Genomic DNA, 22,608 nt, shown 5'->3' with positions numbered 1-22,608 from the left:
AAGCTAATTTCACATTTGGTATGTGTTCTGGTTGCAGTAACACAAAGGGGGATAGTCTTGTCTTAACTGTCTCAACTGCTGATGAGAACAGTTCTACGAATTATAATGGACTAATTTTATGTTTAGTTAAAGGTAAGTAACCTTGTTTAGAGATGTCTGTCTGTAACAATCTTATTTGTTTGTGGATATCTCATACTGGTGCCATTCTTGAGAAAATGAAATTCTTCACTGGCAGATTATGGCCCGTTTTCATTTATACATAAAAACATGCATGCATACATACAGGAGGTAATGCCATTCTGGATGGTCAGTATTCCAAAGCCGTCCCCTCCATAAATTGTCCAGGCTGATGTTAAAATATCCAAGCTAGTTTTTACTTTGGACGATGCTTGACCACAAGCATTCCTAGATGTAGTTTCCTGAATAAGTTCTAATAAATATCTGTGACACTGAACAGGTGTTTTCTTTTTTCATAATAACTTAAAACTTCAAGCCCATGGATTTCCTTGGTATTTTTCTGCTGTACTTTTTCTAGTTTAATCCCACTGATTTTTCCTTTAAGATTTCCATAATGGTCCATACTAATCTGGATGTAATGTAACTTACAAAAATAATTTTTGATTTTCTAGACTTGGGAATGTTTTTGTACTGAAGAAATTGGTTATTGGTCCTTAAATGAATCCACATTGTCAGTTACTGTGTGCTATAGTAAATATTTACCTTTCAGTTTTTGTATACTTGATTTCGATGTATTTAGTAGCATATTTTTACCAGTTGGTCAGTAAGTTATTTTGCAAGCACGACTTGCCTGGGTCATGTGAGATCAGTTTTCTCATTTCAAGTCATCCACATACAGACTGTGGAGCACAGAAACACATGACAAAAAAAAAGGCCAAAGACGGAACCCCATGGGATCGTTTGTAACTCCAGAATTTCATCTGACAATTTGTTGTATACTTTCCATGTTCTGACTGCAAACCATGCAGTTATCCATCTTATCAAAAATCCATTTAACCTAGTCATGGTTCAGTTTATGTATGATCCTTTTAAGGACTAATTGTAGTAAAGGCTGAAGATGATTGTGAAACATTGTGCTGAATGTAGTTTATAGAAGCCATATATCAACATGTAGAAAATGGGGTCAAGTCGCAATCTTGCCAGTCCTGGCATTTAATTTTTCCATTATTTTTCCACAACGTGATAGTGGACCCTTTTGGTTTGCATCCCTCTGGGCTAGCCCTCAACGTGATAGTGGACCCTTTTGGTTTGCATCTCTCTGGGGTAGGCCTAGATCCCTTTCATTTAAAGATTTGGAAGGCTTTGTGGGATGCAGAAGCCTTCTAGGTTAGTTTCTGCATCATGCTAAATCTTTCTGAATTTTGTCCACTTCAAATTTTTAAAGTGCAACTAGTAATATGATGCATGATATACGTCTTTCTAAATGGTGTACCCTAATTGTAAGCAGTGTAGTAAATAAAAAAAAAGTGCTGTTTAAATTACTTTTGCAAGGTATTGAAATCTGAACTGCAAATCAACAGGTGTAAAAGGTTGCAAATCAACAAACTAAACTGAAAACCAGCATTTAATATTTTACTTTAAGGAAAGACTAAATACCGGATGAAGTGTTGTACCCCAAATGTAAATCAGCAGTTTAAATCTGAAATGTGTAAAAAGCATCACTTTAAAGTACTGTAGTCTGCAAGGCACCAACATAAATTTCAAACCATTTTTTAAACTGCTGCAAACTACTAGCATCCCAATAAATAAGTTGCAACCAATTCAGCGGCCAGCAGACTTTTTATTAGTCATGCTTAATAGTTTAAACCACCAATAAAATTCATATAAGTATGATGTTATAGGGCAGGCCATCAAATAGCTCCTTTTATTTTGATCCAACTCTCCATGATCTGTTCAAGTGAAAATCCTTAATTTCCAGTTTTGTGTATTGAGTAGATATACTTGTGCTTTGGGGATTCTTGTATCTCTTACCAAAAGCTTCTAGAGCACCATTGCTTCTTTGTATGATATGCATATACTGACAAGTGTGCAGTGCTAGGATATCTGCTAACCCTTTCCAACTTCAGTTGAGAGAATTTGTTCCGTATTTCTGAGTATGACTAACAGGGCTTTGGTTGTTCAATCCACCATCCCAAAACTGAAACCTGGTACTCTGTGCCTGGCATGGAATATCTTCCCTGCTTGATGCATGCAGTTGGAGAAGTTTTGCCTATGTAGATATGGTGTAATGTAGTTTTTCTATTTATAACATTTAATGTTGTTGGTTTCAGTAACTCCAGTGTCATGTTTCCCTGCTTTGTTTGTAGTAGTTTGTTGCATAACATAGTTTAGTGATTGAAATCCTGTGTGTTTTATGAAACCTAAGCTCTGCTTTGGCTTTAAAGTTTAGTGTGTTTAAAATACCATTGGGACTTAAGTGCTACCCATAATGCATTGACCTGTTCAGAAATTCAAGTGGCTGAACAACAGCGTAGTAGTAATGTAGTGCGGTAAGAAAATCTTAATTATCTCAAAACTGAGGCTTTGACTTCCTGTCTTGCAGGGAATTTTAACAGTGGAGGTGGTTTAGGCCAGAGGCACTGTACCAGACTCTTGTTGATCATGGCGCAGACTGTAGTGTCAGTAAGAAACTGACACTCAGTACTCCCAGCCAGTCCATAACTGTGGAGGGTAAGAAATGAAGAAATACTAAGCCTAAACAAGGTTCCAATGGCACATAGGTGTTGCATACACTTGCCCCAGGCATTTGAGTCCAGTATAATACATATCTTGGTGGTCAGTGTTTTTTCTGTGCAAGAAATGCATATTCACCTCATGGTCTTAAGACTGTCTGAGTGCATTGTTTTGTGAGTTACATCATTCCGTGAATAGTAATTCCAGAAAGTCTTCTGATTTGTTTCCTGAATCATAACTCTTAGAATATTTTTCCTGAATCATAACTCTTAGAATATTTCTTACATAAATACATACATTTGTTGAACTTCAAGGTCACTGGTGGAAAAAGTCTTTAGCACCTTTGCTGGGAGCCCCTCCAACACGCAGTTGTATGACCATGTATTCAGTATATGTAAGGGGTTGGGGGGGTCAAGCCTCTTTGCAGATAAGGCTTTAATAGACATGTCACTTACCGTTTCACCAGGTGTGTATTTTGATGATTTTGATCGGTCCAGATTGCTGTTAGGGTAGATTTAGCAATTCATTTGTTAAAATACCTGCTCATTAATGTGCATTACCAAGAGCCTGGCAGTTTGCACATGATTGAGTAGGTGACTGCTTCATGCTGGGCAAGATGAGACACACCCTTTCTGGTGAGCACAGACTACACACAAGTTGTAGATGTATGTAGCTGATAACAAGGATGTGTATGCAGACATTCTCTCTTCCTAACAGGAGCCTTCCACACTGGAGATAGCATTTCCTTTCAGCTTTGTTTCATTTACTGCCGCATACATCTGTATGGTGCTGAGAGGAGAGAGCCATGCGCACACGATTTATGGTGCTGCATGCCTTTCATCAAGACAGCTAAAAGCATGCTTCTTGGATGCTTCCATTGGAACTCTGCACATTTCTGCAGCAAAGCTGCTAAAATCTGTGAGCTGTGCCCTGCACTGGCCTATAGAGGACTTAGCCCCCACATACCAGCAACCTCTAAACCCCAGTTAGCAATTTCTAAGCAGTAGTCTCTCTAGCTTCGTACATGCAGCATACCTTCTGCTTGTATTTTTACATTGGGCTGAAACATTGTGATGTACGCTGTTGCACAAGGAAGGATGTAAATGTACAGTGCTGAAGGACTGAAGCTTTACTTTTAACATTTTCCATTTGAATACAATATACACCATACATACTCTTTACTTCTATCCTCAGTCCATCATTACAAAACAAAATTTCTGAATTCCTGCCTTACCTTGAGCCTCTCTCCTCCTCCCTCCTGAACATTATGCGTGTATTGTTACCACAATTTCCATTTACCTCTATGCGATTTGCTCCTCCCTTTTTCTGAAGATCTTTCCCAGTTTTTCTCTTTAATAATCAAAAGCTCAAATATAGTAGGTGTAGACTTTGATTTCCACTTTCTAGTAATTGCTTTTTAGTCAGCCAACAGAATTAAACTTAAGGCCTTACTGTGTGTCTAGGCAACTCAGATCCTGTATCCCAGCTCCGAAATAATCATTTACTTGCAGCATTTGCTTAATATTTCTGAGAGTACTCGTGGGATTTATTTTTTAATCTGTCAACTCATTACACTCACAAGATATGTTCCCAATTTACCTCTTTCTTCATCAAACCTCCAACATTTGCTACCTAGCTGAGGAAAAGTTCTTTTGAAGTCTGTTTTAGGTATAAAAATACTTGTGCAAACATCCTAAACCTGGACTTGGTTGTATACTTTAATACATGCGTTTTCCTTTTTTTTTTTTTTTTTTTCTTTTATTTTTTTATTTATTTTTTTCTTTTTTTTTTCTTTCTCTTGTAAATTGCTTTTCCGGTCTGTTTCCAAACTTTTCTAACCTGATTCGTGCAGTTATGCACGATTTTATATGCCCTACTAGTTATCCCTTAACAGGTGCTTCTGTTCCGTGTCAACTAAAACACTACCAAAGTACATAATTCACTTAATTCTCCTGTCCCTTTCTTTCTTTTTTTGCCTGTATTCAGAGATCAAGCCCTGGTGGGGGAGGGCACTCTCTAGCCTGCAGTCCAAATGTCTTCTTGGCCTTATCCCACTCTATTACCTTTCCTGACTTATTTGCTTCCAACATCTTTGTTCCTATGCCAGGTTTCCCTCAGTAAACTCAAGCCCCCTCTTGGCCATTTTCTGTACCCCCTATTGGCAAAATATTTCTCCCTTCTTATTTTGGCTTAGTTCTTGAAATAGTTTGTTACTCCATGAGTATAGTATTCTATGTGGGCATTCTCTTTGAAGATCTGCATCCAAAATCTCAATCTGTATTTCATGAACTTCCACCTTGCTTCATCACTTTCCACTTTTCTGGTTGTATATACGAGCCTTCACTATGTAGCTCTAAAATATCCCTTCAAATCGGGTCAACCTAAGCCATCTTGTTTGTTGGAAGCATCAGGTTATGCCACAACTCGTGCCTTCTTTCCCTCCCAGATAAATTCCTTCAATTATTTTATTATAATAGTCTACAACTTACCATGTTGATAAAAGGTATGCCTTGATAAAAGGTATGCCTGACCCATGTAAGACGGGACTTTTTCACTGCTTGTAATGTACTTCCATAAGAGTACAAAAATTGAAAAACTAGAAACTATACCCACATATCCTTAGCTGCCATAACAGAAGCATTTTTAATCCATGCTGCTAACATGTCCCCATAAATATAGGTATTGCTGAGTCAATTTGTGTGTGGGTACATAACTTACAGCTATAGCCTTTGTTTTATCTTCATTAATTTTATATCCCGAAAAGATTTCAGTCTCAAAATGTTCCATAACATTGAGATATCGTTTTCTGGATTTATCAGGTAAGCAAACTTGTATTAATTATCATACCAGTTATGTCCCAAGTCCCTTATTTTCTTTGCAAGTGTGTTTTTAAATACAAAAAAAAAGGGAGAGGAGGGCATCCCTTCCTGGTTCCTCTGTTAAACACAGCTTACCTTGAGAGGAACATTCCCACTTTTAATTATTGCCTCCAATACTTTATCCTTTTCTAATTAACCCTGTTGTATTAAGGAATGTAAATACTTCCAATGCCCTACTCATAAAAATCCCATCTTACTCTGTCAAACGATTTCTCTGCATCTAGACCTACCACCAACCAAGGTATTTTCTTAATCCAGATGGAAGCAGAATGTATCCTTGCTCTAATGTCAAATGTTTGCCTCCCATCCACAAAACTCACTGAAGCTGTGTACCTAACAGATTAGGCCATGGCTATAATTTGGCTCCTAGAAAACAGTGTAAAGACTTCTTTTTGTCCTTTTTTTTTTTTTTTTTTTTTTTTTTTTTTTTTATATAAACTGTACGTCTCATCAGATGTGGAACATATAAACTGTACGTCTCATCAGATGTGGAACTGAAAGCACAACTGCAAGCAATCAGAACTTTTTCAGATGGTACAGGAATGTCATTTGGTCTTGATAATGTGCGAAAGCAACCTTTAAAGCGGGAAAGCTGCAGCACCAAGAAAATCAGCCTGTGACAGGAATGTGATATAAAAACTTGAGCAAGAGGAAGCTTTATTTGGGAATTGAAGGATCGGCAACAAAACACGAATAAATGAGAACAAAACTAATATTTTAGACTTTTTTTTTTTTTTTTAATTCTGAAAACCATGTTGACATCCACCAACAAGGATGCTTCATGCTCATATGATTTATAAAAATCAGTGTACACCAAGATTATATATATCCCTTGTTTTCAAGGAAGTATGGGCCTTCTTGAAACTTGATTACATGTATAGATCTGCAATTATGGGGCTGCACACATCTGCTGACCTCACAAGATTGAAACTTAGTGAAGTTTTGAAACCTGAGGAGAATAAGTCTAACATGACTTTCCTGCTTAGTCTTGCAGAAGCATATCTGCGTCAAGCAGGAATGGAAATAAACCAGAAGTAGATGATAAAAAAAAAAAATCCAGCAGCAACTGAATGTGCGAAAAAAAAAAAGAATACAAGGTGAAGGATCAAATGAAGGCAAGAAATGTGGAAATGCATAACCTTAGTCACCCCCTCGAAGAGAAAAACCTCCATGTTGCTCAGGATCGAGTGCAGGAATGGTCAAGAAGAGGCAAATTCAACCCAAAAGATGAAAGGTTAATATTGGCAGCTCAAGATAGTGAGCTGCATAATCTTTGATTTACAATGTACTTGTGGGAAAACAACAAACATAGGTTTTGTAAAGCAGAATTAAACAGTCGCACACCTTGTTGCTGGTTGTGACTTACTAATGGCAGGACTGTATACTGAAAGGCATAATAACTTGGAAAGGAGTGTGTTGCACTGGAGATTGTGTATACATTTTAAGTGGCTGAGACTCTGCAAACATGAGCCACAAAGCATCATAGAATATTACATGGGATCACCCATTACCAACAGTTCAAAAGATGTGCGAAAAACAAGTAGCAGTGATTATTGAAATTGCTGCACCCAGTGGCTACAATGTTGTGTGTACAGAGAAACAGGATCTGCAGGCAGAAATGAGGGCAGCGTAGAAGACACCCAGACAGTTCCAATAGTAGTAGGGATAATGGGCCTTGTATAAATACAATTGTAGATTTTGTTTTTGTCGCCAATACATACAATTCCATGTGAATTGCTGGAGGAGTCATTACTGGGTACATTACGGGTGCTGCGGAACATCAAAAGATTGAAACCATACTAATTTCATGAACTTTAATCTTACTTTGACTTAGGAATGGGGTCTGTTCCGTCATGGTATTAGAAACCCAGAAGACTTGGATGTGGATTCACTCTCTCTTTAATTTCTTCATCAATTTTGGCATCACCTTTGCCATTCTTTTAGCTAGGATAGGTGTAACACGTTTTTTTTAATTATATAATCTTAGTTTAAAATTGAAATAGATCTATGAATCTCATCGCTTTCTATCTCTGCTGTTGAGACTCCTCTACATCAAACCTTTACATAATTGAGTCTTCCATAAGCATTTCTATTTGTATTTTTGATTTCCACATTTCTATGCTTTATACAAATTTTGTTAAAATTTCCAGAATATCTCGAACCTCTACAGGATCGGTGGTGGTTCCCTAAGTCTGGCAGCAACCCTTGCAACATTCTGTTGCCTTGATCATTGTGCTAAAAGTTTGTGTTCTGGAGTTATCGCTTGACTGCAATTTTTTCTAAACTCGCGCATGTTGCATATACTCCTTATTTTCTGTTTAGCACTATGCATTTGCTCCTCTTGGTCTGTGTAATTCCCCTTGTCCTGTAATACTTAAACCTTAATCACCCCCTCGAAATTTGTTTCTATTTAATTTTATTTCATCCCTGTTTTTAATCTGTTTTCATTGTATCCCAGTCACTAGTTATAATATCTTCCCTAATAACTCACATTTCCACTACCCATTCTTTAAATTCCCCTCTTGTCTTTTTAGCTGGTAGATGGAAAAGCACAATTGCCTGTTTTACTTAATTAGCCTGCACTTTTTTTTTTAATTGCATGGTCAGAAGTGGTCATTGGATGTGTCACGGGAACATGTGCATTTAATTGAAAGCTGCGAAGTATAATTTCTGTCCAGTCTAGTAAAGTTATTGTATCTTGGAGAATGTAAATTCTATCTGAGTTCCTACTACTGAATTCACATCTTCCATGCCAAATATTTTCATAGATTTCTTCAGAAATCTACCCTGTTATACTAAACCTTCTAAGTCTCCCTGATGCATCCACACTAATGCAAATCAAATTCCAGTCCCCACCTATAATACTCCTTGCTGAAAGCAGATTCCTTCTACCAAAAAATATCCTTTTGGGGAGAAATAATGTAAATATACATGCCACTGTAATCCTCTCTTGCCAATACCCTTACCGCAAATCTACCATTTGCACCACCCCATCTATTACTGTGGAGTCCCTGTAGCAACTGCTTTTCCCCTCTGGATTTTGCTGGATATCTGTTTTGATATCCTTTGTCAAATTTGTCTATTTTTTCCAAATGTCTCCTGCAGCATTACTATTTGCACTCTACATTATACTCTTGCCTTTTTATATCTGTAAGGCTGTTCACATTCTGGGATAATATGGAAAGCATGGCCATCATGATTGCTCCCACCTATTGTACATAGTTTTTTAAAGGTGCATTTCTAGCTTTTGTGCTGCATGCATGTACTATTGCTGGCAGGCGGCTCTTTTGTACACTTTTTTAATCTCCATTTGAACCCATGTCCTATTTTTTCAAGACTTGTGTTTGGAGAGTTTTAATTAAAACAAAATACAAAATGCCCATCCCCTTTTACCTTGGAACAAATGCACAAAACTATGTATATCTTAAAAACATGTTTCCCCTCCTGAGGGGAGCAGTTGCCCCAAAATGATTGCTGCATGTACAGGTATTATCTAACTTAAAATTAATGTTACCCGTTTTAAAGCTGCATGCTATGGCCTGTGCTCCCACTTACACTGATTGTCATCTCTGTCCCACTCCCAGTTATGAGAACTGGTGGCTGCTATGCTTTCAGAAAGCATTTTCTTTTTAGCCCGAAGAAAAAATGCAATGCATCTTTTAAAATGTTAATTGTACACTGTTCTATTAAATGCATTAAAGTATTAAGCCTGTTAGGAAGGCTGTTGCCCCTTATTCACTTTCCATAATTTCAGACTTAATTTTTTTCACTGAACTGCTTGCCATTGTATCTTTTAAAGTCCTGTCTTTGTCCTCTACCATGTAAACTGCCAACTAATCAATCCAGAAATGTTCATAGCAAAATTATTCGTTCATAGCAAAATTATTCTCTTCCCCTGCTTAGTCAGTCACCTTTCACATTTGTGAGAATAATGCATTGGAGGGGGAGGTGCACCAAAACAAAAATAGATCTTTGTAGAGGAGATCATTTTAAAAAGGTCTCCCTCCTTTCTGACTTAATTTGGCTGTCTTGTACTGTTCACCTCTAGGTGCTGATAAAAGGGGTTAATGGCTACCAATGAATGGTAATTACTGACACATGTTCAATGGTGCATCTACATGTACATCAGTTGAATAGAACTGTAAATGCAATGTTTCTTACCATGTGTTATCGTCAGTTTTCTAATGCATGGTATGTGTTCCTAGTACTAAACGTGCAGGTAGGGGGGGAATTTTCCCTTTTCTCTCATCAGTGCACTTTAAACATTTTATTCAGTGTTTTTGTTTTGTTTGGTGGTTGGGTGATCATCACTAAATTTGATTAGTTTTAAAACCGTATCTTTTAGATGCTGAAATTTCGAAATAATTTGCTCTTAATTACAATTTTTAATCCATTGATTACTTCATGAATGTGGAGTATAGTGGCATAATTATGCTGGGTGTCTAATCATAAATGTCTCTAGCATAAAGGGTACTTTGCTTGGTACCCTAAAGGGACTGCACCTTATAGTTGTCTTCAATTGTGTGGGGGCTAAAGGTAGACCTAGGAAGATCTGTAGAGACTAGATATTTTTGGCATAGTTTTCCTGGTGAGGGAATTTTGTATGGTCCTTTTCTCTACTGTGAAAAAAACATTTAGGTGATACTACCCCAAGTGCATCATTTATTCTAGTCTTTTAAGCCCTTGTTAGTCTCCTATGCCGAGTATTGTATTGGCTCCCCTCGCCTTTACATTTATCTGTAAAAGGCTATGCTGCACCTGTAAGGTGTTTTTTATTTTTCTGCCAGTTCATGGTTACATTGTTCATAGCCTAGTATGAACCTATGAACCTATCTGCCCCGAGGGCATTTATAAGCCTAGCCCATAGTTATGTGGCTTTCGCCACCCCTTTAGTTTGAATAAAAACTATGCCTATCATTTTTCTGTGCCTCTGTCAAGCAGCGACACTGAAGTAATCCCTGGGGGTATATCTGCGATCTCCCATCCATTGGTCAAGATTCCTCTTGAACAAGGCCAGCGAGGTGCTCTGCCTCACATGTACCGGGATTTTGTTCCACAGCATAGGGAGTCTCTGGGTGATGAATCTGTCCCTCCAGCATGTTCTATTTATAACTGTGTCGAGGTTTAAGTTTACTTCTGTGTTGCTTCCTTGCATTTTATTCTCACTGGGAGGCTGAAGGCTATCGGGAGATATGTCTGGTCTTCGTAAGAAAGTCAATTTAATATTCATGATGCACCTTCAACTGGTTACTTCAATGTGCTATGGCCAGTTAACGATTTTAATGACTAGGCAGGAGCATGTCTGTTTCAATCTAACCTTTAGAACAGAGTGAGTTTGGGATGGTGTATGCACACATGCATACTTCCTTGCCCATCTAGTCCAGAGATTCCTGCATGATACTTCTATTCTGCACTATTTGCTTGTTTTATTGTACCCTTAGTCTCTTGGGCATAACTGTTTACATATTTTATTTGTTGGCTTGATTAGTTGGTTCTCAAGTACAATTATAGGTGTGATTTTGGTGTGGCGGCATAATGTATAAACAAGGCACTATAATAAGTTAGACTTAAACTTTTAAACTGATATTTAAAAAGACCTGCCGAACTAGCTTATGTAAGCATTTACTATAGAAATGTCTGCCGAACTAGCTTATGTAAGCATTCACTATAGAAATGTGATGTCCTATCAAAGTGCTTGGAATGCCTTCAAGTGCATGTGGTTATTAAAAATGATGGAACATTTAGATGTTTTTGCATATACCATTGAGTTCTTTATCAGAAAAGCCTGGTGTAGGACAGTGTCTTGTGTCTGGTGTTTATTTATTTTTGACCATTTTGTTATAGCTTTCTAAAAGCAAGTACTCTGTAAGTGGTAGGCAGCTGTTGAGGTCCACTGTTGGAAGTGATTCTGTTTTAGTGTCTTCATAGAAATTGTACTTTGATTATTTTTTTTTTTTTTTGCTTGCTTTGCTTCTCCACTGACCATGTAGATCTCTCTCCCCAGTGGTCCCACTGACCCATTCTTTGCTCCATGGTTAGTGTATTGTAGCTCACTTATTCCTTGTAGTGTGGCTGGCATCCATGGAGACATTCTGGTCCAGGGAGTGAGTTTGTAAAATCCAGGAATCTCTCTGCCAGCACAGTTGGTGTTGCATAAGATTCCAGTTAATGGTGTAATTAAATTTGCCCACTAATATGATACTTCATTGGAGGCTGTGTTTCCAGTAAGGTTAAATATATATTAGGAGTTTACTGGGTCATAGAGGAGGACCTATAGATTGCAAAGAGGTGTTATATTTTCTCTACGGTGACTTGAACATGGAGAAGCTAAAGTGCATTATCCTGTTTGGCAAGCCTTGAGGAATATTTTTGATGTAAATCAAAACACCTCTGCCTTTAGTCCCGGTCTGTGTAGTAGCTGGTCTAAATTTTTATGTAAGACAGTAACTTTGCACTGCCAGTGTGCGCTCTCTTTTTAACCTTCCTAGTTTTGCCAGTTTTCATATATGGCATAGCCACAGCTGCTTTCAAAGATGGAAAGGCACTTTGCTGAGTAATGGGGAAATGGGTGTTGGAACTGCTTTTTTTTACTTCTGGCTTGTAGTTAAAACGATTACAGTGGAAACTTTATACATTAATAGACTGTACTGCTCTTCTCTGTAGCTTTAAATACTCTGCAGCTTTGTGGGTCATGAAACCCTAATCTTTTAATATAGGTGTGTAGCTACACTTTGCACACACTGTTTGGAGGTGGACCATAAGAATTCATCAACAGGTATTTCATGTATTTGCGTCGGTTCCAAAAAGGTGAGTGTTATGATTTGCAGCTTTCTTGTGTTCACTTGGATACACTTGGACAGTGGAATATGTTTCAGTAAATGGTATGTTTTGATCCCCTGCTAGAGAAGTTCAAGGTAGTGGAGCTAGGTGGAGGCCCCCTTGAGGATGAGTGGTTTATGTTTAAGCCATCTTTCTGTGTGCGCTCTTGTAGTCTATGCAATAAAGAAAGCTAGGTCATTCTTTATAGATCGAGAAAACAGGTCATAGCAGCAAAGATGGTTTGGAGGTAAATTCTGAGCACTTACAGATAGCACGTTTCTGCAGAGGGGCAGTATAATGTACCATAAGAATAGTGAACTGTCTGTAGTAACATTGTCAGTGTTTGTTGCTCGTAAGCTGTCTACTTTAAGAATTTTATTTTTCAGTTTCTCATGCTTCATGCACAATATCTGTCTTGGTTCAGTTCCTCTGCAGGTATTTCCAAATCTGTCCCTTGCTCAGCCTGAAAGTGAAAGGATAACTGCCAGTGCTGTTGTCTTCTCAAATCGGTGCATTTCCAAATTTTATCTAATAAGGCCTTTTCATCAAAAACTGGAGGCATTGTATTGTTGGTAACCATTCTCCGAGACAAACGTGCAGCAGGAAACGAATGCACAACTGAAATACTTGTGAAGTGAGAGGGTTGTTACTGTGCCTGCGCACATTGATAGCTGTGCGAATGAGTTATGCTTTCTTCCTCTTCCAGTCTGCTGTTTCCACTGTTATCATATTCCATAGATAATTTAGTTAAGAGTGAGGGATATACTAAACGTTGTGCAGTCTGGAAAATGTACAGTTAGATTACTGTTTAAAATTCATGAAATTGTAACTTTCAATTCTTGATGCTGTGCCAGCCCGTAGAATTGTGTATGTAATCGCTTACCTTGCCTGTCGGATGCAAGGCAGCAGTGCAGAAAAGATTAGGTATAGCACTGTCATTTTGTGTAGGGCACAGCTGATAAACTGAACCATTGTCTTCGCAAACAGTGGATGCAGACAAGTCTGCATTCTGGGTTTTCAAAGTACTGCTGTCGAGGACGTTGGCTACCATTTGCACAGCCAGTGTTGAGCAGATTGTGTATAAATTGCATTGCTCATGGTAATAGAGTGGGAGGGCCAGCATTATAATTTTGAGCTGCTTTGCCGTTTGCCTCAGATGCAGTGGCAGTCAAGAAGGTATTAAGGTTGGGGTGTGGGGAAGAGGTAAAGCTCCTCCCTCACACAAACAAGCTAAGCAGGATATTAATGTACTTGGGATACTACTTAATGCTTTATACCTTAAGAAGGATAGTATTCACAAGTCTGAGGTTTTAAGGTGCAGCTAACAAAGCCACAAGTCTGGTCTACCACATAAAATATAAGGCAGAGAGGGAGTGCAGTACCTTGATGTGACTCTGATCCAGATGGTGTCTGCCTAGGAGCTATTTTTGAAGGATTCCTCTGTGGCAGCGGGTAGGAATGGTCTCCATTCCTAAGATGCCTGGTCTCCATTCCTAAGATGCCTGGACGTGCTATCACATGTTTGCTGTGACTTGTGCTTCGGTACTATTCTGTGGGAAAATTTACAGTTTTTGGGCCTTTTGTTTTTTTTTTTTTTTTTTCTCCCTCCTCCTGATGTAGACCACTTTGGCCAGAACAGGCATACATTTGTCTGTGCTGCCACCGTATGAAATGCCTGCAGTAATGCAGCATACCTGATTAGCATATGTCCGAAATACTGTTTGCTGTACTTTGCAGTGAAGTAGTGTATCTGGTATCCTGGGTGACCATTATGAGTAACCTGCATAGTCCCTCTAAGCAGTAGAAATTTTCTTACCACCAGGTTTCAGGTGGTTGTGGCTTCTTTTATGATGGATTGTACTCCTCTGCCTTATGGGAGGAGTCTGGTCTCTCTATTCTTTGGCTCTTTAAATTTAGTAGCTCTTACCTGGCTATACCTGTGCTTTGTCTTGACTTTGCTCTGTGTTGCTCTAGTATTCAGCACAGTATCCTTGTACTACCATAATGATACTGCAGTATTAATACTCTTATTATTTCACTGCTGCATTAAGCTGTGTTTGATGCAGTGCATTTTACCTGCTAGTTGCCCTTCTCTTCTGTTGGTACGAGTCTGACTTGTTAATTCAAATAATGCAAGTGAGACACAGAAAATATTATCGTTATTTTCCCCAATATAGATCAAAAATTATAATTCCCATCACGTGTAGGATTGGCACTTGAGACTGCAAATCAGAGGTGGCTTTACTAATAAATGATTTAATCCTTTTTATCCCCTGCATTAGCCAGGTATCTTGGCAGTGAATTTTATATGCAACATTAGAATTAAGTTTAAAGGTAATCTACATTTTTCTGCAGTTTTTAAATCCTTTTTCTTTGATTTGCAGCCTATTATTTCATACTTTGTTTCATTTGGTAGTTATGGCACTTATGGCTAAAGGTGGGTTGAGCCTGTCCTCATTAATAGGTTCTCCATTTTTAACATTGTATTTGTCCTAAACTCTCTCGACTTGTAGCACCTTGTGATAATTTGCCTTTTCACAACCATAACAAGCAGTTATTGCACTGGAATATATTTGTATATTTCATTCTGGGTGATTGCTGTATTTCTTAGTTTTGCTTTTCTCTGAAAAGACGCATGCTATTTCATCACGGTTACAGAATATGGCCCCACTGTGGTCCTAATCTCATTTTGTTTAATGTTTACACCTTCCTCGCATAAGTCTCTCTCATTGTTAGTTTAGTGTGTACACACAACTAATTGATGCTGCCATGCAGTAACCCTGTCGCCCATGAGTACTTAATAGACTAATTACTTGAGTTATGGTACCTAGAGTTCCATGCAAGATGTTGCTTCTTTTTTTTATAGTGACACTTTAAATTCTTTGTCATTCTAGCAGCTCTGTCCTCCTCCCCTTTCCTTCTTAGACCTGTTATACCCTACTTGCTTGCCATAGTTGGGATTGCTTGGACATGTACCTTGCCTGCTTGCCATAGATGGATTGCAGTCCAAAACGATATCTGATGGTGCCCATTCCCATGTGCATCTGTTTTGCCAATCTTAAGACACTTAGCTGAAATATGTCTGCAGTTAAAGTATTCTGCACAGTTTCTGTTGTAGTAGCAAGATTGTACTGGAGTCAGTGACTTTCTTTCCTTGCTTACCCAGCAATACTGTGTAAAGTTGTGCTTTTTGTCCTGCCCCTCCTGCTTCCTTGACTAACATTACACTTGATACTGTGTTTTTTTTTTTTTTGTATTGTGTTCTTTTGCCACTCTAGTCTGTCGGTAATGTTTAGCTGTGTATGTACCTGTAATTTTTTTATAAAAAGTTCGTCTGCATTACTTCACTTTGGACTGGCTGAGTGGGCACACACAAGGACCCTCAATTTTGCATCTGAAAGTTTCAGTGATGCAGTATTAGTAACTGTTTTCCATATTCTAATTTTTATGTGGCTTTGTTTCATCTTTTACAGGCAGGCTGCATATTTGCAAATGTAATGAAGCGAAGGTTAGCTTGGTTCCTGTCAATCTGTGAAAGTTTACCCCCTTAACTGAAATAGCTGGGAATTTTATGTAAATGTTTAGGTTTTTGTATTGATGGTATGCTTTCTTGGATAAAACAATGGATTTCACATATCTCGAGGAAGCAAAAGTCTGTGTTCCATATGTTCTGTTAACCACTACCCAAGACTTTCTGTACGTGGCTACTAAACATTACCTTTTTCATTTATATCCAATTAGTCTGCTTGGGTAGTAAACTGCTAAGAGTAATGAAGTGCGTTTTAAAAGCCCCATGCTGCAGATTATAATAATAATTTACTTTGCATATCACAGCTCTGGTCACTCGGTGATTCATTGCACATTTTAAACTCTGAGCTGTAAATTTCTCTTAATGATGTATGAATTGAAAACTGGCAATAAACAGAATTTATGGTGTGAAGTACTTCTGCTGTGTAGAATTTGTGCTGCATTTCAGACACTGAGCCTTTGTCATTCAGGCTTCCTTTTTAGTAGTATGGGTCTCCAGAATGCTTGTGGTTCACACACAGCACAGCAGTCTTTAGTAGTAATGCACCTTAAGTGAATATCTTGATTTACACTGGATTATAGTAGTGTTTTTTAAAAAAAAAAAAGCAGAGAGGTGCATGACTCCATGGGTTTTGTAACGCAGAATTTATAACCTGCCATTGGGTAAATATGGTGATGCTGTAAATTTAGCATAGTGAAGCAGATTGTGTTTTCTTTATTGAATACTTTAGTCCTGCAAACAAAGGTGCACGATTACTATGCTAAGACATTTTTGTATTTGTGCATGTACAATGCCTAACAATTTTCTGTGTTTTCTCTAGCATGCTTTGGTGAGCTACTTTTTCTAGTTGCGGCACAATTAAAGCTAGCATTTTTTTTAGTGCTGATAGTATATACAGATTTTGTACCAGTTGTATTGTAATCTTGCTTTGAGTAGAAGTGATGTAGACGAGCTATCATACACAGTACAAGTAAATGCATACGTTAAAGTTACAAGAAAAGCACATTTATCTGTAATGGGAAAATTTTAGTTTTGTCTTGTGGTTTGAAGAATGTTGTGACCGTTACTTAAGTGTGGCCTTACTGCAGTAGCAGTTAGTTCTAAGTGCCATAAATGTTTAGAAAATATGCGAATGGTTTAAATTCCCACAACAGAATGGCTTGTGGCATTAAATTTGCCATGAACTGTAGGATGCCATACAGCTGGCATTTACTCACATCTGTGATGTGCGTGTATAGATATAGATATAGATATATATATATATATATATATATATATATCACCACATGGGGGGTGCTTATAATGCATGCGTGGAAGAACAGTACAGTTTGCATTTTGCGAACCCCAGGCCGCTGTAGTCTCAACTGCCCACACAATCCATTTAATCTCTGCAGGGAAGCTCAATCCCCCTCTGGCAATCTTTGGTGCAAGGGAGATAAATTTTGGTTAAGATATGTGACAGCATCTGGGAAATTAACATTTCACTGGCCTTTTCCATTTAGGTATCAGATTGGTTGTTGAAACAGTGAAGTTGAACTCAATTTTCCACAGTGTCTAACCTTATTCTGGGGTTATGTTAGAAAATGTGAGAGGACATCTCCCTTTTCATTGTGAGGGGGGGGGGGTTGTGGAATGAGAAACCTCCCACATTTGTGTGTGTGTGTTAACCTACAGGGGACCAGAGTAACAGTGCGATTAGGTGTTTAGGTATGGGATGTCAGTGAAGGTCTGTGACAAATTAGATGGCTGCACAGTAGTATTGTCGAGTGGGCTTTTGTGCATTTCTTGTATGTAGAGGACCATGGTTTCGTGCCTTTCTAGGTAGAATGAGCATATGTGGTGTCCTGTGCTTTTACTAACTCGTAAACCATGTTGTGGTCGTTTAGATTGCTAGAGTTAGAGGAAGTGCTTCCTTTGCTTTACCAGCCTTTATGTTCTGTTCACTTACCTATTTGCACTTGACCATCCATGGCCAGCACTGTGTAGAACACCTGTCTAATGACTTGTATTTTTCTCAAGTCTACTTGAGTGCACGAAGTTATCCAGATGGCTCCACTTCTGCATGTAAATTGTGTTGCTGCATTTATGTTACAAGTCCTTAGTACCCATTTTGTGTGTGGTTTGTGCAGTGAACACAGAGGATTATAGGTATGAGTTGTCAGTGATCTGCTTCCTGTACTCTGGCATTTTGATTCTCCTGGTGTCCACTTGCCTTCTGTGAGACTGATCAAGTCTGTTAACAAGGCAGTGCTCTGGAAAAATTTGGAAACTGTATTAGGCTCCTCTATGGGTTCCTAGACCCTATGCTTGGTAATTACCTGTGAACCTGCAGTGGATATAAAAAGTGTACACACCTGTTAAATGCCAATTTTTTTTTATATAAAAAATGAGACTGCAATAAATTATTTCAAAACTTTTCCCATCTTTAATGTGACCTATAACCTGTACAATTCAATTGAAAAAACAAATCTGTTGGGGGGAAAAATAAAAAAATTAAATGTACGATAAGTTGGTTGCATAAGTGTGCACACCCTTAAACTAATACTTTGAAGCATCTTTTGATTTAATTACCGCATTCAGTCTTTGAGTACACACCTGCCATCAATTAGAGACTGATTTCTGCCATCAATTAGAGACTGATCTAACCCCAATAAAGTTCAGCTGTCCTAGTGAGACTTTTCTGACATTTACTCTTTTGCCTACTACAGCAAAAGCCATGGCTCGCAGAGAACTTGCAAAGCATCAAAGGGATCTCATTGTTGAAAGGTATCAGGAGAAGGGTACAAAAAAATTTCCTCAACATTGGATATACCATGGAACACAGTAAAGGCAGTCATCAAAAAGTGGAGAAAATATGGGACAACAGTGATGTTGCAAAGAACTGGACGTCCCTCCAAACATGATGAAAAGACTAGACTAAAACTGGTCAGGGAGGCTGCCAAGAGACCTACAGCAACACTGAAGGAGCTGCAGGAATTTCTGGCAAGTCTTCTGTGTGGCGACGTGTGAATGGGTGTTCCTTCGTGAAGGTTGTGCGTTAGGCCCGGCAAGCCAGCACGTAAAACTCTACTGCCAATCATTAGCAGACCGGAGTTCCGCTGTGGCGACCCCTAACCGGGAAAAGCCGAAAGACACAACTGGTTGTGTGTTACATATTCTCCATATGTCTTGGCTGTGGGGTAAGGTTGCAAGACAAGCATTTTCTTACACACCAGATAAAATTTGCGAAACCAATACATAGTCTCCCAAAAGCATGTGGGAAAATGTGTTATGGTCTGAGACCAAGGCTGAACTTTTGACCAAAATTCCAAAAGGTACATTTGGCGCAAAAATAACATTTTGCATCACCAAAAGAACACCATCCTTATGGTGAAGCATGGTGGTGGCTGTATCATGCTTTGGGTTGCTTTTCAACTGGAACAGGGGCTTTAGTAAAGGTGGACGGAACTGGGAATAGTTCCAATACCAGTCACTTTTGGCCCAAAACCTTCAGCCTTCTGCTATGAAGATGAAGAGGAATTTCACCTTTCAACATGAGTGACCCCAAGCATACATCCAAATTAATTTTTTCTTCTGGTGAAGTCGTGCTTTTATTGAAGCTTTGGAATGGCCCAGCCAGAGCTCAGACCCAACCCAATAGAAAATCTGTGGGGTGACCTGAAAGAGGTCTGGGCACAAGAGTTGCCCTCACAATCTGAGAGTTGGAGTACTTTTGCAAGGAAGAGTGGGCAAATATTGCCAGGTCAAGATGTGCCATGCTAAGATTCCTACTCCAGACCGAATGCTGTAATTAAATCAAAAGGTGCTTCAATGAAGTATTTAAGGTTGTGCACTTTGTGTAGCCAGCTTATTGTACGTATTTTATTTTTTTATATTTTTCCCCTAACCGATTTAAATTGTATAGGTTCCATTGAAGGTGGGAAAAGTTTTGAAATGGTTCATATTTTGTTTTTTTTTCCATATGACTTGCTTTTAGGTGTCAGATGTGAGAACGTGCTGAGATTTTGCTATATTAAGATGCGGGCAAATCACTTGTGTTTTTTTTTTTTTTATTAGAGTACCACTGTTCGTATCTTTTCTGGTATCCAGCCAACTGGCATCCTTCATCTTGGTAACTACCTGGGAGCAATTGAAAACTGGGTGAAGTTGCAGGAAGAATGTGGTTCAGTTTTTTACAGCGTTATGGATCTACATTCTATTACAGTACCCCAGGATCCAGCAACACTGCAAGAGAATGTACTTAACATGACTGCCAGCCTTATTGCTTGTGGTATAAACCCTGAGAGAAGTGTACTTTTTCAGCAGTCTGTGGTAAGAAATTCTTGAAGTGGTAAGTCATATGTTTCAGACCAGGAGTAAGATTTATTTTCACTGCTAGGTAGTTAGTAAGTAAAATGTCTTTTGGAAGATGTTTCTCCTGATAGCTTTTCTTGTACATCTTAGAGCCAAATGCCTGCAAAGTTGGTGTGTATGGTTAACCACAAGAGGTGTACTAATGCCACAAACTGAACTGTAAAGCTGACTTACACTGCTGTAAGCCTGCACTCGCTGCATGCATGTTCCTCCTCCCAAAGGATTTAGTCAAGAGGGGTTCTAGAAAGTGAAACAAAGTAGGTGGGAGGAAGTCTTCCTTTTTGCCTACAAATGTCATGTGTTAATTATGTAATTATGTCATTAAGAACCAGTTATGGTAATGTCTGCACAATTGAAGTATTTACGTGCAAGCCTGTTAGTGTAACCACCATACATATTTTTGGCACGTTGTTACTACTTTACAATTGTGTTGACATTGCAGTTGCGTCACTGGCTACATACGCATTAAAGTAGTTTGTACATTGCAATTAATGCAAGGCATGGTGGGGCATGTCTTTATAGCTTCCAGATTTGTCTTGTGCAGACTTTTTTAAAAGTTACATTTATTACAGTAATTGTGTATTTACGTCAGAAGTGAGATCATGTATGAGGATGCATATGAACTCCTGTTGAAGTGAGCATTCATTCATTCATTCAATTCTTGCCCTTTATCTTTAAGCTTATCCACTCATTACCAGGGATATGAGCTACTTGTATTCAGGTGTTGGACACTTTATCTTCACAAAACAAAAAAACTCCATAGTTCTCTGTTACTATAGCCTTTTTTTTTCTTTTTATAGCTTATTGGTGAGCTAAGCTGGTGTGTAAAGAAAATTCTAGACCATACAGCCATAGTATTTGTTGCTCAACTTGTTCTAGTATAGTCTGCTTCATTCCGGCAAGCTGATAACCCTATGCAAGCTAGTAGCAGTACTTGGTTTCCATTTCTTTTTTTTTTTTTTTTTTTTTTTTTTTTCCCTTTTAAGAATATACTTCAGGATGTATGTTAGATGTGTATATAGGTTTTTCAAGTCCTCAAATATTTAATTCTGCAAACCTCTAGTAGTCTATGAAAAGACCAAATGTTCCATTAAGTGAACATCTCCCAAGTGAAAATTTAAAACCTTGCATGGCATTAGTTGGCCTACTGCTAGCACAAGGATAAATACTGCACTATTGCATCAACATTTAGTTAGGAATTCTGCAGGAAACCGCATACGTATTGTACATTATCAAATATCTCATTATACCTGTGTGTGCCCTGTAAATATAAAAGGATAATGTAATGCCTGATATGTGATAGTGTACATGTAAACTAAAATACCAGGTGTGATAGTTTGCCACATAAAGGCAGTAAGTAGTGTCTATACATACAGCAGTCTCCAAACTGCTATTGTGGCTGCAGCATCAGAGCATTCACAGAGTGTTAGGAAGCATGTACAGTACTATTAAGTCCCTAAGGAGCAAAGATATGTTCCACATTGATGGCTCTTTCACTACCATCTCTAGGTTATACAGATGGTTGTAATCATGGATTTGATCCTGCTGAGTTAGAAAAAATATGCAGAGTGTAGTCAGAGAAAACTGATGTAGAGATGCACCTGATGATGCATCATTATAGCAATAACCCACGCCTGGGTGTGGGTAATGCTAAATTTACCCACGGTTGGCGTGGTTTGGTCCCGAGGGCCGAGGACCAAAAGCCAACCGTGGGTAATTTAGCATTACCCACCCAGAAGTGAGTTATTGCTATACCATGACATTATTTAAGAAAAGAAACTATTACTTTTTAAATAATGGCATATATAATGCCTGTTTACTGCTCTTCCGCAGATGTCTGGCATCGCGGCAGTTCTGATGTACCTGTGCAGTACATGAGAGCTGTGGGCAAAAGCAACGGAGAAAGCAAGATCTGCCTTGCTTTTTTGTAGTGTCTCGCTATGTTAAATGAGTTTAACATAGCGAGACAGTGTTAAAATAAGCAACGGAGATCTCGGTTGCTTATTTTAAAACTGTCTCGCTATGTTAAACTCATTTAACATAGCGAGACTAAAAAGCAACGGAGATCTTGCTTTCTCCTGCTTTTAAACACTGCTATGTTAAATGGGTTTAACATGGCGAGACAGCTTTAAAATAAGCAGCGGAGATCTCCGTTGCTTATTTTAAACTGTCTCGCTATGTTAAACCCATTTAACATAGCGAACAATGTTTAAAACGAGTTATACTAATGGAAAAAGTCCGGGACGGACCTTTTTCCATTAGTATAACTCGATTTACAACGGGCACGCTGGCCAATCAGCGTGCACGTTTTGGGGGGATCATGGTATAATAGAAAGT

At 38.5% G+C, this 22,608-nt stretch overlaps 1 protein-coding gene across 1 annotated transcript in view; it reads left to right on the top strand.

Moving 5' to 3' along the window:
• Positions 1-22,608, top strand: part of WARS2 (tryptophanyl tRNA synthetase 2, mitochondrial) — a 291,282-nt gene that overhangs the window by 19,348 nt on the left and 249,326 nt on the right. Inside the window, exon 2 of the mRNA XM_044071488.1 lies at positions 19,975-20,229. Within this exon, the coding sequence (XP_043927423.1) occupies positions 19,975-20,229 (255 nt within the window). The remainder of the gene's footprint in view (positions 1-19,974; positions 20,230-22,608) is intronic.

Source organism: Protopterus annectens, chromosome 5.part0, assembly GCF_019279795.1.
Source record: "Protopterus annectens isolate FY-2018-M chromosome 5.part0, PAN1.0, whole genome shotgun sequence".
Classification (NCBI taxonomy): Eukaryota; Metazoa; Chordata; order Ceratodontiformes; family Protopteridae; genus Protopterus; species Protopterus annectens.
The sequence above is the reverse complement of the archived record's forward strand: the minus strand, read 5'-3'. Positions and strand labels throughout refer to the sequence as shown.